Source organism: Leuresthes tenuis, unplaced genomic scaffold, assembly GCF_036924035.1.
Source record: "Leuresthes tenuis unplaced genomic scaffold, fLeuTen1.0.hap1 SCAF_3, whole genome shotgun sequence".
Taxonomy (NCBI): domain Eukaryota; kingdom Metazoa; phylum Chordata; class Actinopteri; order Atheriniformes; family Atherinopsidae; genus Leuresthes; species Leuresthes tenuis.
This window is the reverse complement of record NW_027325357.1, coordinates 40,327,065-40,341,197: the sequence shown is the minus strand read 5'-3', so window position 1 is coordinate 40,341,197 and position 14,133 is coordinate 40,327,065. Positions and strand designations below refer to the sequence as shown.

General features: G+C 42.0%; 1 protein-coding gene across 2 annotated transcripts in view; it reads left to right on the top strand.

Moving 5' to 3' along the window:
• Positions 1-14,133, top strand: part of plxnb1b (plexin b1b) — a 161,873-nt gene that overhangs the window by 66,315 nt on the left and 81,425 nt on the right. For both annotated transcript variants that reach the window (XR_011915228.1, XM_072383024.1), the window contains exons 4-5: positions 90-272; positions 13,895-14,023. Coding sequence is in view for 1 of the 2 variants with exons in the window: in XM_072383024.1 (XP_072239125.1) it covers positions 90-272; positions 13,895-14,023 (312 nt within the window). In the remaining variant the exon portion in view is untranslated. The remainder of the gene's footprint in view (positions 1-89; positions 273-13,894; positions 14,024-14,133) is intronic.

Sequence of the window (14,133 nt, the reverse complement as noted above, 5' to 3'; positions counted from 1 at the left end):
TCAGTTTTGGATCTAGAGTTTGTTTTAGTTTAACTGACACATTATTGTGATTGTGCACTTACTTTTCTCTACTCAATCTCCATCTTTAGAATACTCTAGATGCCTACCCTTGTGGCTCTGACCACACTCCCAGCCCAATGGCCAGTCGAATTGGTGTGGAAGTGGAGACCATATTGGACAGCCCATCTGCCCGTCTCACAGCCGTGGCTGTCAGTGTGAAGGCCGGACACACCATTGCTTTCCTGGGAGATTCCAAAGGGAATCTGCACAAGGTAACATGCTGTTGTGGATTTTAGGGTATGGACACTGTGGTTGTGAATTTTCAGACGGAGATCGTGATGTTAGTGCTACAAATCTGAAGCAATAATCTGATTTGCTAAATGCCTTGGATCATTTTGAGTTTTGCTATGATTAGATCATCGTGTATTGGATGTTTGCTATGAGTATAAAGTCTATGGAGCAAATATAGAGTTTAAGCTTTTCTCCCTATTCTCCACCAAATACTTTCTTCTGTCTGTTCTTTTGTCAGTCATTTGAGGAATAAAATAGTCACAACATTGGCACTGGCTCAAAAAACACTATCTAGTAATTTGAAGGACTTCATTTGGTCCTGTAAACTAGTACAGTTCTGGAGAGTTAAATATAATACATAAAACATACATACAAGTGTTTTACAATGATAATGCAAGTTATTTTAAAAGATCATCAACAGGCAAGACTTTTAGAAACTCAGAGATTGGAATCAGACAGGAATATCTGGTGTCTATCTAAATTTTGCTGTTGACTTACTACGGAAGTGTCTCATGATAATCATTCGTACCAACTGTACACAAAGAGTTTTCAATTAAATTCAAATCAATTTTATTTATATAGCGCCAAATCACAGCAAATGTCTTTTCAAGGCATTTCAATAGTACAGTCCAATTCAAGCCAATTAAGAGTCATATTCCTTGTAATCATAATCCAATCTAATCTCATTTTATTAAATTCAAAAACAGTCCAATACATACAGAGCCAATTCAAAGACAATTTCCTAGCTAAGGAAATCAACAGATTGCACCAAAACTTCTCTTTGGTCCAATCTCCCATCTTGATCATGCATCAGGCAACTGTGGAAAGGAACGACTCCCTTTTAAAAGGAAGAAACCTTGAGCAGAACCAGAAGGGTGGCCATCCGCCTCAACCACTGGGGTTTGAAAGGACAGAAAAGAGAGGTCAACGAATACCATAACACTATTCAATGGATACCTGTTAAGACAGGGAAATACAAGTTAATGACAACGATAATGCCAAATGTACATAATGTCATAAAGTGAGGAACAATTTAACAGGGTCACCTGAGCCGCCATCCCTAACTATAAGCTTTATCAAAAAGGAAAGCTTTAAGCCTAATCTTAAAGTTAGAGGGGGTGTCCCAGACATGTACTTGAAGCTGGTTCCACAAGAGAAGGGCCTGATAACGGAAGGCTCTGCCTCCCATTCTACTTTTAGAAACTCTGGGAACCACAAGTAAACCTGCAGTTTGGGAGCGAAGTGCTCTGTTAGGAAAATATCTTACAATGAGATCTTTAAGATATGATGGAGCTCGGTCATTAAGAACTTTATATGTGAGAAGAAGAATCTTAAATTCTATTGTGAATTTAACAGGGAGCCAATGAAGAGAAGCGAAAACTGGAGAAACATGATCTCTCCTGTTAGATCTCATCAGAACTGCTAGAGGCTTTTCAGAGAATTTGTGGAACAGCCCAATAATAAAGAATTACTTTAGTCCAGTCTTAAAGTAACAAATGTATGGACCAATTTTTCTGCACCACTCTGAGACAGGATGTTCCTGATTTTAGCAAAATTACAAAGGTGAAAGAAGGCAGTCCTAGAAACCAGTTTTATATGTGCGTCAAATGATAAATTCTGGTAAAAAAAACAAAACTCCAAGGTTCCTCTCTATAGTACAAGAAGCCAAGGAAATACCATCTAGAGTAACTATATAGCAAGAAAATTTCTCTCTGAAGCGCCCAGGTCCAAAGATAACGACTTCAGTTTGGTTTGAATTTAGAAGCAGAAAGTTCTAAGTCATCAAGGTCGTTATGTCTTTAGGATATGCTTGTAGTCTGACCAACCTATTGGTTTCATCTGGTTTCATAGATAAGTACAGCTGAGTATCATCAGCATAGCAATGGCAAGTTATGCCATGTTTTTTCCCCTCACCCTTGTCTGTCATAACAGATAAAGTACCCTTCTCATTTATTTTTTTGGTGTTGAAGTAAACTGATCGATGCAATGAGGTGTTTGTAAAGTTTTGGACAGTCCTATTGACAGCACAACATTCTTTCTTTTAAAGTAAAAGTAAGGATTTGGGGTGTGAAGTAGTAAATTATCCTTGGTGTTTGCAAAACAACATTTTGTCTGTGATCTATGATCTACAATTTTATCCAATCCATTAGTGTAAATGTCAATATTTCTTCATAGGATATGATGGCATCTTTCTTTGTAAATATTATGATTTTACGCTTTGCACAGCCCCACCTACACCTGGGCATGTCTAACAATTCAACCAGGTGAATTGCAAACACCATCTTAAATTTATCTTACTGACTGCTATATGAATTGCTTGCCATACTGTTTTTAAAGAGTTCAGAGTGAGAAATCCAGAGACATGCTCCACGAGCAGAAAGACTTGCCCTTCTACTGCAGGCCATGCTTTTTCTTTCTTAAATGCTCTGTAGAGGCTGATATTACGTTAATCTCATAACCATAACATGCATATTTGGACAAAATTTCTGAATGATCATTTTACAGTTAATATATGTGAAATTACAGCTCAGTCTAACTAATATGCATGGTCAACATGCACGTCAAACAACATTGCAGTTGGAAATCCAAGACCCTTTCGGTCAAAAGGTTTTGTTGACTAGGCATTATTTTTCTGAAAAACCTAAAACTGTTCACTTTATAAATTAAAACTTTAAAACTTGATATTCAAACTATTTGAGAGGTTAAACATTTGCCTTTGGTTTTTAAACAATTACATTGTTAATTTATTCTTTGTTTGTCTTTGATTTGTTTATTCTAATAACTTTAGTATTTACTGATACTTTATTATTGCAAAATAGATACATACATATATTGATCATGTATTTTAATCCAGTTTAGGATACTGAGATATTATATGATTGATATGATTGGTCAATTTTACTTAGTCCTGATGTCACTTTGAACAGACCATGAGGTCTGTGGTCCATTGTAGATATGTTTAACTCATCCATCCATCCATCCATCATCTGCCGCTTATCCGGGGGTCGGGTCGCGGGGGCAGCAGAGAAACCCAGACGTCCCTGTCCCCGGCCACTTCCTCCAGCTCTTCCGGGGGGACCCCGAGGCGTTCCCAGGCCAGCCGAGAGACATAGTCTCTCCAACGTGTCCTGGGTCTTCCCCGGGGTCTCCTCCCAGTGGGACGGGCCCGGAACACCTCACCAGGGAGGCGTCATGGGGGCATCCTAACCAGATGCCCGAGCCACCTCATCTGACTCCTCTCAATGCGGAGGAGCAGCGGTTCTACTCCGAGCCCCTCCTGGATGACTGAGCTTCTCACCCTATCTCTAAGGGAGAGCCCAGACACCCTGCGGAGGAAACCCATTTCGGCTGCTTGTATTCGCGATCTTGTTCTTTCGGTCACTACCCACAACTCGTGACCATAGGTGAGGATGGGAACGTAGACTGACCGGTAAATAGAGAGCTTCGCCTTCTGGCTCAGCCCCTTCTTCACAACGACGGATCGGTGCAGAGCCCGCAACACTGCAGACGCCGCACCAATCCGCCCGTCAATCTCCCGCTTTGGTCCCATTCGTCCCTCACTCGTGAACAAGACCCCGAGATACTTGAACTCCTCCACTTGGGGAAGGATCTCATTCCCGACCTGGAGAGAGCATCCCACCCTCTTCCGGCTGTTCCGGCTGAGAACCATAGTCTCGGATTTGGAGGCGCTGATTCTTATCCCAGCCGCTTCAAACTTGCCTGCGAATCGCTCCAGTGAGAGCTGAAGGTCTCGGCCTGACGACGCTAACAGAACCACATCATCCGCAAAAAGCAGAGACTCGATTCTGAGGTCGCCAAATCGGACACCCTCAACACCCTGGCTCCGCCTAGAAATTCTGTCCATAAAAGTTAGGAACAGAATCTGTGACAAAGGGCAGCCCTGACGGAGTCCAACCTTCACCGGAAACGTATCAGACTTACTGCCGGCAATGTGGACCAAACTCTGACACCGGGCATACAGAGACCGAACAGCCCCTATCAAGGGGTCCGGCACTCCATATTCCCGGAGCACCCCCCACAGGACTCCACGAGGGACACGGTCGAAAGCTTTCTCCAAGTCCACAAAACACATGTAGACTGGTTGGGTGAACTCCCATGCACCCTCCAGGATCCTGCCGAGGGTATAGAGCTGGTCCACTGTTCCACGGCCAGGACGAAAGCCACACTGCACCTCCTGAATCCGAGGCTCGATTATCCGACGGATCCTCCTCTCCAGTACCCCTGAATAGACCTTACTGAGGAGTGGGATACCCCTATAGTTGGAACACACCCTCCGGTCCCCCTTTTTAAAGAGGGGGACCACCACCCCGATCTGCCAGTCCAGAGGCACTGTCCCCGATGTCCACACGATGCTGCAGAGGCGTGTCAGCCAAGACAGCCCTACAACATCCAGAGCCTTGAGAAACTCAGGACGGACCTCATCCACCCCCGGGGCCTTGCCACCGAGGAGCTTTTTGACCACCTCGGCAACCTCAGCCCCAGAAATGGGAGGCCCCGTCTCCGAGCTCTCCGACTCTGCCTCCTCCGAGCACGTGTTGGTAGGATTGAGGGGTTCCTCGAAGTATTCCCCCCACCGACTCACAACATCCCTAGTTGAGGTCAGCAAAGCCCCGTCTCCACCATACACAGTGTTGACTGTGAGCCGCTTCCCCCCCCTGAGACGCCGGATGGTGGACCAGAATCTCCTCGAGGCCGTCCGGAAATCGTTCTCCATGGTCTCACCAAACTTCTCCCAAGCCCGAGTTTTTGCCTCAGCAACCGCCGAAGCCGCAGCCCGTTTGGCCTGCCGGTACCTATCAGCTGCTTCCAGGGTCCCACTGGCCAAAAAGGCCCGATAGGACTCCTTCTTCAGCTTGACAGCTTCTCTCACCACTGGTGTCCACCAGCGGGTTCGGGGGTTGCCGCCACCTTACTGCCACAGCTCCGATCAGCCACCTCGACAATGGAGTCACGGAACATGGCCCATTCGGACTCAGTGTCCCCCACCTCCCCTGGGATATGGTTGAAGCTCTCCCGGAGGTGAGAGTTAAAGCTCCTCCTGACGGGGGATTCCGACAAACGCTCCCAGCAGACCCTCACAATACGTTTGGGCCTGCCAGGTCTGATCGGCATCCTCCCCCACCAGCGGAGCCAACTCACCACCAGGTGGTGATCAGTTGACAGCTCCGCCCCTCTCTTCACCCGAGTGTCCAGGACATACGGCCGCAAGTCTGATGATACAACCACAAAGTCGATCATCGAACTGCGGCCAAGGGTGTCCTGGTGCCAAGTGCACATGTGGACACCCTTATGCCTGAACATGGTGTTCGTTATGGACAGTCCATGACTGGCACAGAAGTCCAACAACATAACACCACTCTGATTCAGATCGGGGGGCCGTTCCTCCCAATCACACCCCTCCAGGTCTCACTGTCATTACCCACGTGAGCATTGAAGTCCCCCAGCAGAACGAGGGAGTCTCCGGTAGGAGCATTCTCCAATGCCTCCCCCAGGGACTCCAAAAAGGGTGGGTACTCTGAACTGTTGTTTGGTGCATAGGCACAAACGACAGTCAGGAACCGTCCCCCCACCCGAAGGCGGAGGGAGGCTACGAGGCACGTGCCAAGGCACCCATTGTGTTAGTAGCTTTTCCAATTATTGGGGTCTAGCAGCGAAGCTGCAGACACCCATTGTGTTTGTAGCTTTTCCTATTATTATTATTTTTATTATAATCATTATTATTATTATCTGGGGTCAAGTAGCAAAGCTGCAGACACCCATTGTTATTTTAGCTTTTTTTATTGGGGGTCTAGCAGCGAAGCTGCAGACACCCAATGTTTAGTAGCTTTTCCTATTATTATTATTATTATTGGGGGTCTAGCAGTGAAGCTGCAGACCTCCCCCATCACTGCTTGCAGCTATATTTATTTTTCATTTGTTTATTAGAAACTTCAGTATGAAGGTCAGTGGACTAGGGAGATAGCAGGGTATATCAGCTATATCCTCAATATCAGAATTTTACAGATCAGAGTGTTCCTGTTTGCAGTCTGATCTTTGTGTCATTTTTCAGTGGTGGCCTGTGTTAGGAGCCCCCTGCACAAGCAGAAATAATAAAGTGGTGTCTATTAACATTATCATATATGCTGATTTATCACAAGGAACCAGATACAATGGTTGCACAACTACCTGATGTTCCTGACAATTTACATCAGTAAATCACTGAGTTGCAAAACAATGACTTGAAAGCTCGACTGTAATGACATACTGCTATGAGCAGGGATTTTCAAGACTGATGCTTGACAAAACTTTGTTCTGCTGAAAGCTTGCTGATCAAAGGGATCAAATGGGAAACGGAATCTGCAGAAGTGCTATTATCATCACTATCAGACTTCTTCTTTTTCCTATTTTTTGCCAGTTTCAGCCATTGCATTAACAGACGTTAGTGTAATATACAGCGTATGGACTCAGCAATCTTTTATTACCCTTATATGATGTTAAAAATTTAAATGGCCCTTGATAATAAAAGGTTTCCCCACCCCATTCTAGAGGATCTCACTCCTCAATGAGATGCATATAAAAGACCAGTTGCCCTTATTGTGACATGTACTATTTATCAAGTGTTTAGTTTTTTTTTACCACATAATCAGTGTGTTTTTCTCTTTTTTTCAGTTTTTGGTTAAGTGTTTTTACAGCAAGAGAACTAAATAAAGCAATGACATTTTTTTCCACGAGTACTCGAAGTTGTGAATGCATGAACTGAGCAGGATTTCACAGATAAGCATGACACGCTCAACAAATAAAGACAGATCAAGCTCAATGAATGGCTGGCAGGCATTTAGCAGAGCAAAGTGTTACAAAGTTCAACCACATGATTCTATAGCCTGTAGAACCACCTTTAACACCAATGACTTTAAGTAATCGTTTTCTGTTTGATGCTATGAGTCTCTTACATCATTCTGACCCAAAAAATGGCTTCAGGTCATTAAGGTTTTGGAAATTCATTAATGCAAATCTCTTTTAAGGTCCCACTACATAATTTCAATTGGGCTGAAATCTGGACTTGATTATTTTAAGTGATTGTTTTCTTCTGCAGCTTTTCTGTTTCGATTTGGTGATGTGCTTGGGATTATTGTTGCATGACCCAGTTTCAATCAAGCTTTAGCTGTCAGACAGATGGTCTCACATTTGACTCTAGAATACTTTGGCAGCTTGACAGTTGGTATTTGGAGGTATTTGTGTTGAGATGCTGTACATGGATTAACATGACACTTGTCAACCATCTCCACTCTGGTTTTGTCATTTTAAAGGAAAATATTCTGGAATTATTGTGGCCTGTTCAGACAAAACTGCAAACCTTAGCTGTGCTGTTCTTTTTATTAAAAAAAAAATATATAGGCTTTCTCCTGGCAACCTTCCAAACACTCGGCCTTTGTCTAATTGTACTGTCTAATGTACATTCATTAATTTTCCATACCCGCTTTATCCCTTATCCTAATCAGGGTTGCGGAAGAACTGGAACCTATCCCAGCTGCCACTGTGCGAGAGTCTGGCTACACTCTGGAGGGGTTGCCTGTCCATCACAGAGCAAACACAGAGACAAACGAAACAAACAACCATTCAATTAAATTCAATTCAATTTTATTTATATAGCGCCAAATTACAATAATTGTCATAATAATTGTCTTAAATAATATAGTCCAATTCAAGCCAATTGGAATTCAATTAATTGTAATCATAATCCAATTAATTCACATAGAGCCAATTCAAAAAATAATATCCTAGCTAAGGAAACCAACAGATTGCACTGAAAGTTGTCTTCAGTCCAATCTCCCGTCCTGAGCGTGCCTGTGGCGACTGTGGAAAGGAACGACTCCCTTTTAACAGGAAGAAACCTCTGGCAGAACCAGACTCAGGAAGGGTGGCCATCCGCCTCGACCAGCTGGGGTTTGAGAAGACAGAAAAGAGGGAAAAGAGGGGGGAAAAACACCATAACGCCATTCAAAGGATATCTGTTGGAACAGGGAAACATACGTTAATAACCACAATAATGTCACATGTACATAAAATCTTTTGAGAAATTAAACAGGGGGAAAAAGAGAGCAAAGTGAGGAAAGGTGTGACAGATGAGGCCCCCCAGCAGTCTAAGCCTATAGCAGTTTAACTATGGGATGTTTCAGGATTACCTGAGCCATCCCTAACTATAAGCTTTATCAAAAAGGAAAGTTTTAAGCCTAATCTTAAAAGTGGAAAGGGTGTCTGCTTCCTGGACATTTACTGGCAGCTTATTCCACAAGAGAGGGGCCTGATAACTGAAGGCTCTACCTCCCATTCTACTTTTAGAAACTCTGGGAACAACAAGTAAACCTGCAGTTTGGGAACAAAGTGCTCTGTTAGGAAAATATCTTACAATTAAATCTTTAAGATATGATGGAGCTCGGTCATTAAGAGCTTTATATGTTTTTATAGGAGAAGAATCTTAAATTCTATTCTGAATTTAACAGGGAGCCAATGAGGAGAAGCTAAAACTAGAGAAACATGATCTCTCCTGTTAGTTCTCATCAGAACTCTGGCTGCAGGGTTTTGGATCAGCTGGAGGCTTTTCAGAGAATATGTGGGACAGCCAAATAATAAGGAATTACAGTAGTATTTAATGCATGAACTTGTTTCTCTGCATCACCCTGAGACAGGATGTTCCTGATTTTAGCAATATTACGAAGGTGAAAGAAGGCAGTCCTAGAAACCAGTTTTATATGTGCGTCAAATGATAAATTCTGGTCAAAAATAAATCCAATGTTCCTCACTGTAGAACTAGAAGCCAAGGAAATACCATCTAGAGTAACTATATAACTAGACAATTTCTCCCTGAAGCGCTCAGGTCCAAAGAGAACAACTTCAGTTTTGTCTGAATTTAGAAGCAGAAAGTTCTGAGTCATCCAGGTCTTTATGTCTTTAAGACAGGCTTGTAGTCTGACCAACCTGTAGGTTTCATCTGGTTTAATAGATAAGTACAGCTGAGTATCATCAGCATAACAATGGAAATTTATGCCACGCTGTCTGATAATGTTACCTAATGGAAGCATGTACAAAGTAAAAAGAATTGGTCCAAGCACATAACCCTGAGGGACTCCATGACTTACTCTGGTGTGTGAGGAAGATTCTTCATTTACAAGAACAAACTGGAATCTATCAGATAAATATGACCTAAACCAGCCTAATGCAGTTCCTTTAATCCCAATAACATGTTCAAGTCTCTGTAACAGAATGCTGTGATCGATCGTATCAAATGCAGCACTGAGATCCAACAGGACAAGCACAGACACAAGTCCGCTATCAGAAGCTAACAGGAGATCATTGGTAACTTTCACCAGTGCTGTTTCTGTGCTATGATGCACTCTGAATCCTGACTGAAACTCTTCAAACAGATTATTTCTATGTAAATGATCACAAAGTTGAACTGCAACTATTTTTTCAGGAACTTTAGACAAAAAAGGGAGATTGGATATAGGTCGATAATTAGCCAACACTTCTGAATCAAGAGTAGGTTTTTTAAGTAAAGGTTTAATTACAGCAACCTTAAAAGTCTGAGGTACATATCCTATCAACAAAGACCGATTGATCAAATCCAATATGGAAGTGTCAATTAAGGGGAAAACCTCCTTGAACAGTCTGGTTGGGATTGGGTCTAACATACAAGTTGATGGTTTAGAAGAGACTATTGCTGTTGTTAGCTCAGAAAGATCAACTGGGCAGAAGCCGACTGAATACAAATCAGGTTCTAAAGATACTTCTAAAGCTCCTCTACTTGATGATACATCAGTGATAATAATGGGACGGATTCCATTAATCTTCTCTCTGATAGAAACAATTTTATTGATGAAGAATCTCATGAAATCATCACTGCTGAGAGTTAAAGGAATACATGGCTCAACAGAGCTCGGACTCTTTGTCAGCCTGGCAACAGTGCTGAAAAGAAACCTGGGATTGTTCTTATTCTCTTCTATCAATAATGAATAATAAGCAGTTCTAGCTTTACAAAGTGCTTTCTTATACGTTATCAAACTGTCTTTCCAGACTAATTGAGACTCTTCTAAATTAGAGGAACGCCACTGTCTCTCCATCTTTCTTGCAGTCTGCTTTAAAGCAGCTGTGAATTAGACCAAGGAGCCAACCTCTTCTGACTGATTACCTTCCTTTTCAGAGGGGCAACATTGTCCAGTGTTGTACGCATTGAAGCTATAGTGCTGTCAACAAGAGAGTCAAGTTCTACTGGAGTAAAATGTAGGTAGCCGTCCTCTGTCATATCTGCACATGGCAGTGAAGAAAAGGAGGATGAAATCAACTCTTTAAATCTGGTTACAGCATTCTCTGATTCTATATGTAAAATTCTTCTCAGAAACCGTATAGTCAAGTAATGTAAATTCAAAAGTTATTAAATATGGTCAGACAAGACGGGTTTATGAGGGAACACTGTTAACTGTTCACTCTCAATGCCATAAGTCAGCACAAGGTCAAGGGTATGATTAAAGCAGTGAGTAGGTCTGTGAACACTTTGAGAAAATCCAGTAGAGTCTAATATAGAATTAAAGTTAGTGTTACAGAAACCTGCTGCAGCCAGGTTTCTGTAAGACAAAATATATCAATATGATGATCACAGATCAAATCATTCACTAACAGAGACTTCCAAAGGAGAGATCTAATATTCAGCAAACCACATTTAATAGTTTGATGTTTTTGTTCAGTTAAAGTTTTTGTTTAAAATAAATTTTTTTTGCACAAGAGGATTTGCTCCTTTTGTGTTTTTTGATTGGGGGGGTGCAGCATCAGGTGGGAAGCCGCAGAGAAGTGTGTAAGACTACAACTCTGCATCCTGGTCTCAACCCTGGGATGTCATGTTTTTGGATGACTAATAAATTCATCCATATTTCTAGAAATGAGAGCCGCTCCTTCCAAAGTGGGATGGATGCCGTCTCTCCTCATCAGACCAGGTTTTCTCCAGAAAGATTGCCAATTATCTATGTAGCCCACGTTGTTTGCTGGACACCATCTAGACAACCAGCGATTGAATGAGGACATGCGGCTAAACATGTCATCACTGGTCAGATTTGGCAGGGGTCCAGAGAAAACTACGGAGTCCGACATTGTTTTGGCAAAATTACACAGCGATGCAACATTAATTTTAGTGACCTCTGATTGGCATAACCGGGTGTCATTACCGCCGACGTGAATAACTATTTTACCGTATTTACGCTTATCCTTAGCCAGGAGTTTTAAATAGGATTCTATGTCGCCCGCTCTGGCCCCTGGAATACATTTGACTATGGTCGCTAATGCCTAATGCCACGTTTCTGACTATAGAGCTGCCAATTACCAGGGTTTTGTCCTCAGCGGGTGTGTTGCTGAGTGGGGAAAATCTATTTGAAACGTGGACAGGTTGATGGTGAACCGTGGTTCACCATCAACCTTGACTTTAGGACTATGACTCCTCTTCCTGACAGTCACCCAGCCACTCTTGAGTCCCGGCTGCTCGGGATCTGCTCGGGGACGACTAACAGAGCTAGTTACGCTAGGTGGCTCCGCACTGGCTAAAGGGGCCTGGCTCGCTATCGGGTGGTTTTCAACAGTGCAGAGCCGAGCTTCCAATTCAGATAACCTCGCCTCCAAAACTACAAAAAGACTACATTTGTTACATGTACCATTACCAGTAAAGGAGGCAGAGGAGTAACTAAACATCTGACACACGGAGCAGGTGAAAGCAGGAGATGGAGGAAGAGAACTGGTAGCCATGCTAAGCTAGAGAACCAGACACACCGCTAAAAAGTGAAAAATAAAGACTAAAGATCTGTAAGAGTGAGCGTTAGAATATAACAAGTATGCGATAGAGTTAACTATGCGTGTGAGGAAGCTGGAGTACCCTGAGAAAGCCAAAGCATGCATGGAGAAGCCACAACACCACTGTGGAGCCCTGGTTATTATACAATAATGTACAGTTTTCTAATTGCAATTTAATCTATGTACTGAGGCCTGTAAAGCCTGAGATGAAACTCTTTGTTTTTTTTTTGCAGTTTCTCTGATCATTACACAGTCTGAATTCGGGTGAACATGCTGGGACTTCAACTCCTGGGAAGATTAGCAACTGTATTGAATATTTTCCTTTTGTAAATTGTAAACTGTAAAATCATGGACTGTGCAATTTTTTGCTTCAATAGAGGTGTTCAATCTTACTGATGATTAATAAATGAGTTTTTCTTAGTAGCACCTGGCTGCTACCTACCCATTTAATTCCTATGGAAGAAGTGAAGTGACACCGTAAATGCATTTTGGCTTGGTTCTGTTTAAATTGATAATAATAAGGTTTAATATTTAATTCAGTTCAGTTTTGTTTAATTTATATTAGGGCAAATTACAACGAATGTCATCTCAAGGCACTTCAAAGATGAAATCCGGATCCAGCCAGTTTTAATCCCATTAATACTAATACAATCATAATCCAATCAAATCCAATTAATTGAATTCCAAATTAGTCAGATTCATACATACAGAGCCAATTCAAGTAGCCTAGGTAAGAAAACCCACAGATTGCACAGAAACTTAATTTCGATCCAATCTCCCATCCCGAGCATGCACAAGGCGATTGTCGAAAGAAAAAGCTCTCTTTTAACTGAAAGAAACCTCTAGCAGAATCAGACTCAGGAAGAGTGGCCGTTCACCTTGACCAGCTAGGGTTTGGGATAGGCTCCAGCTCCCCACCACAATGCTGAATTGGATTAAGCAGGTATAGAGTTTTCATCTCATCTCACTTACTGCAGAGACTGTGGACAGTGTCCTCAGAAGAAGTAAAAGACCATGTTTTTCTCAAGTTGTTAACATGTATGGTGTTACTTTCTGTGTTTTTTAGAAGCACCAATTGTTCCATTTGCTTAAACATGCTGATAGCACTACGTTAAATTGTTTCCAAGCCGCTAGCAGTATGTTTTACATAACCCAGTAATGCTCATGAATTGTTGATATGCATAGTATCAATTGTTATGGCATTCCGACACATTGTTTTGACAAAACTGTGTAAAAAATCTTATATTCTTGCTTAATTGACAAATATTATGTTTGCACAGGACTCCGTCTTTGCAACCTACTGATAAGCTAACTACTGTTTCTTACTCCTCAACAGCTGTTTTTTTTTTACCTGCCAAACTTGAAGTCTTTACTTTATGTGGAATAATAATGTGACCAATGTCAGAATGATATGCTTCAGAGGATTTGCTGATATCTTCATGCCTTATCCGCTGTTCTTCCAGATATTTGACCAGTTGGCTGGGTGAAAAATCTGTGCAAGATGTCTCGAGTAAATACTGCGTACATTTACATTTGCACATGCCACTGCTTCCTGCCACCCATCTTCAAAATGTTTCAGAACTCCACTACATATGTGAAAGTGGCTAAAATAATACAAGGGAAAATCACTTAGATAACTATATTCATGATCTCATCTTAAATTGAGGCCGAGGAGATTAACATGATTTGTCAAACCCCAACATGTATATCTAATTAAGAGTTAATTTAAACAAGACTCAACCATAATATTTGTATGAATTAATGTTTTCCCCAGGTGTTCTTGGGGCCAAATAGTGAGGTGGAAGAATACTCTGTGATCTCTATACAACAGAACGCAGCCATCAGCTCAGAACTCATCCTGGACCAGAAAGAAGAGCATCTCTTTATCATGACTTATAACATGGTACAAACAAACTATAAAAGTTACAATTACTGCTCTCTCGATACACCATGCCCTTCCAGACATCCATTTACTTTGTTGTTCTAATGACTGTATTTTTAATTTGCATTGTT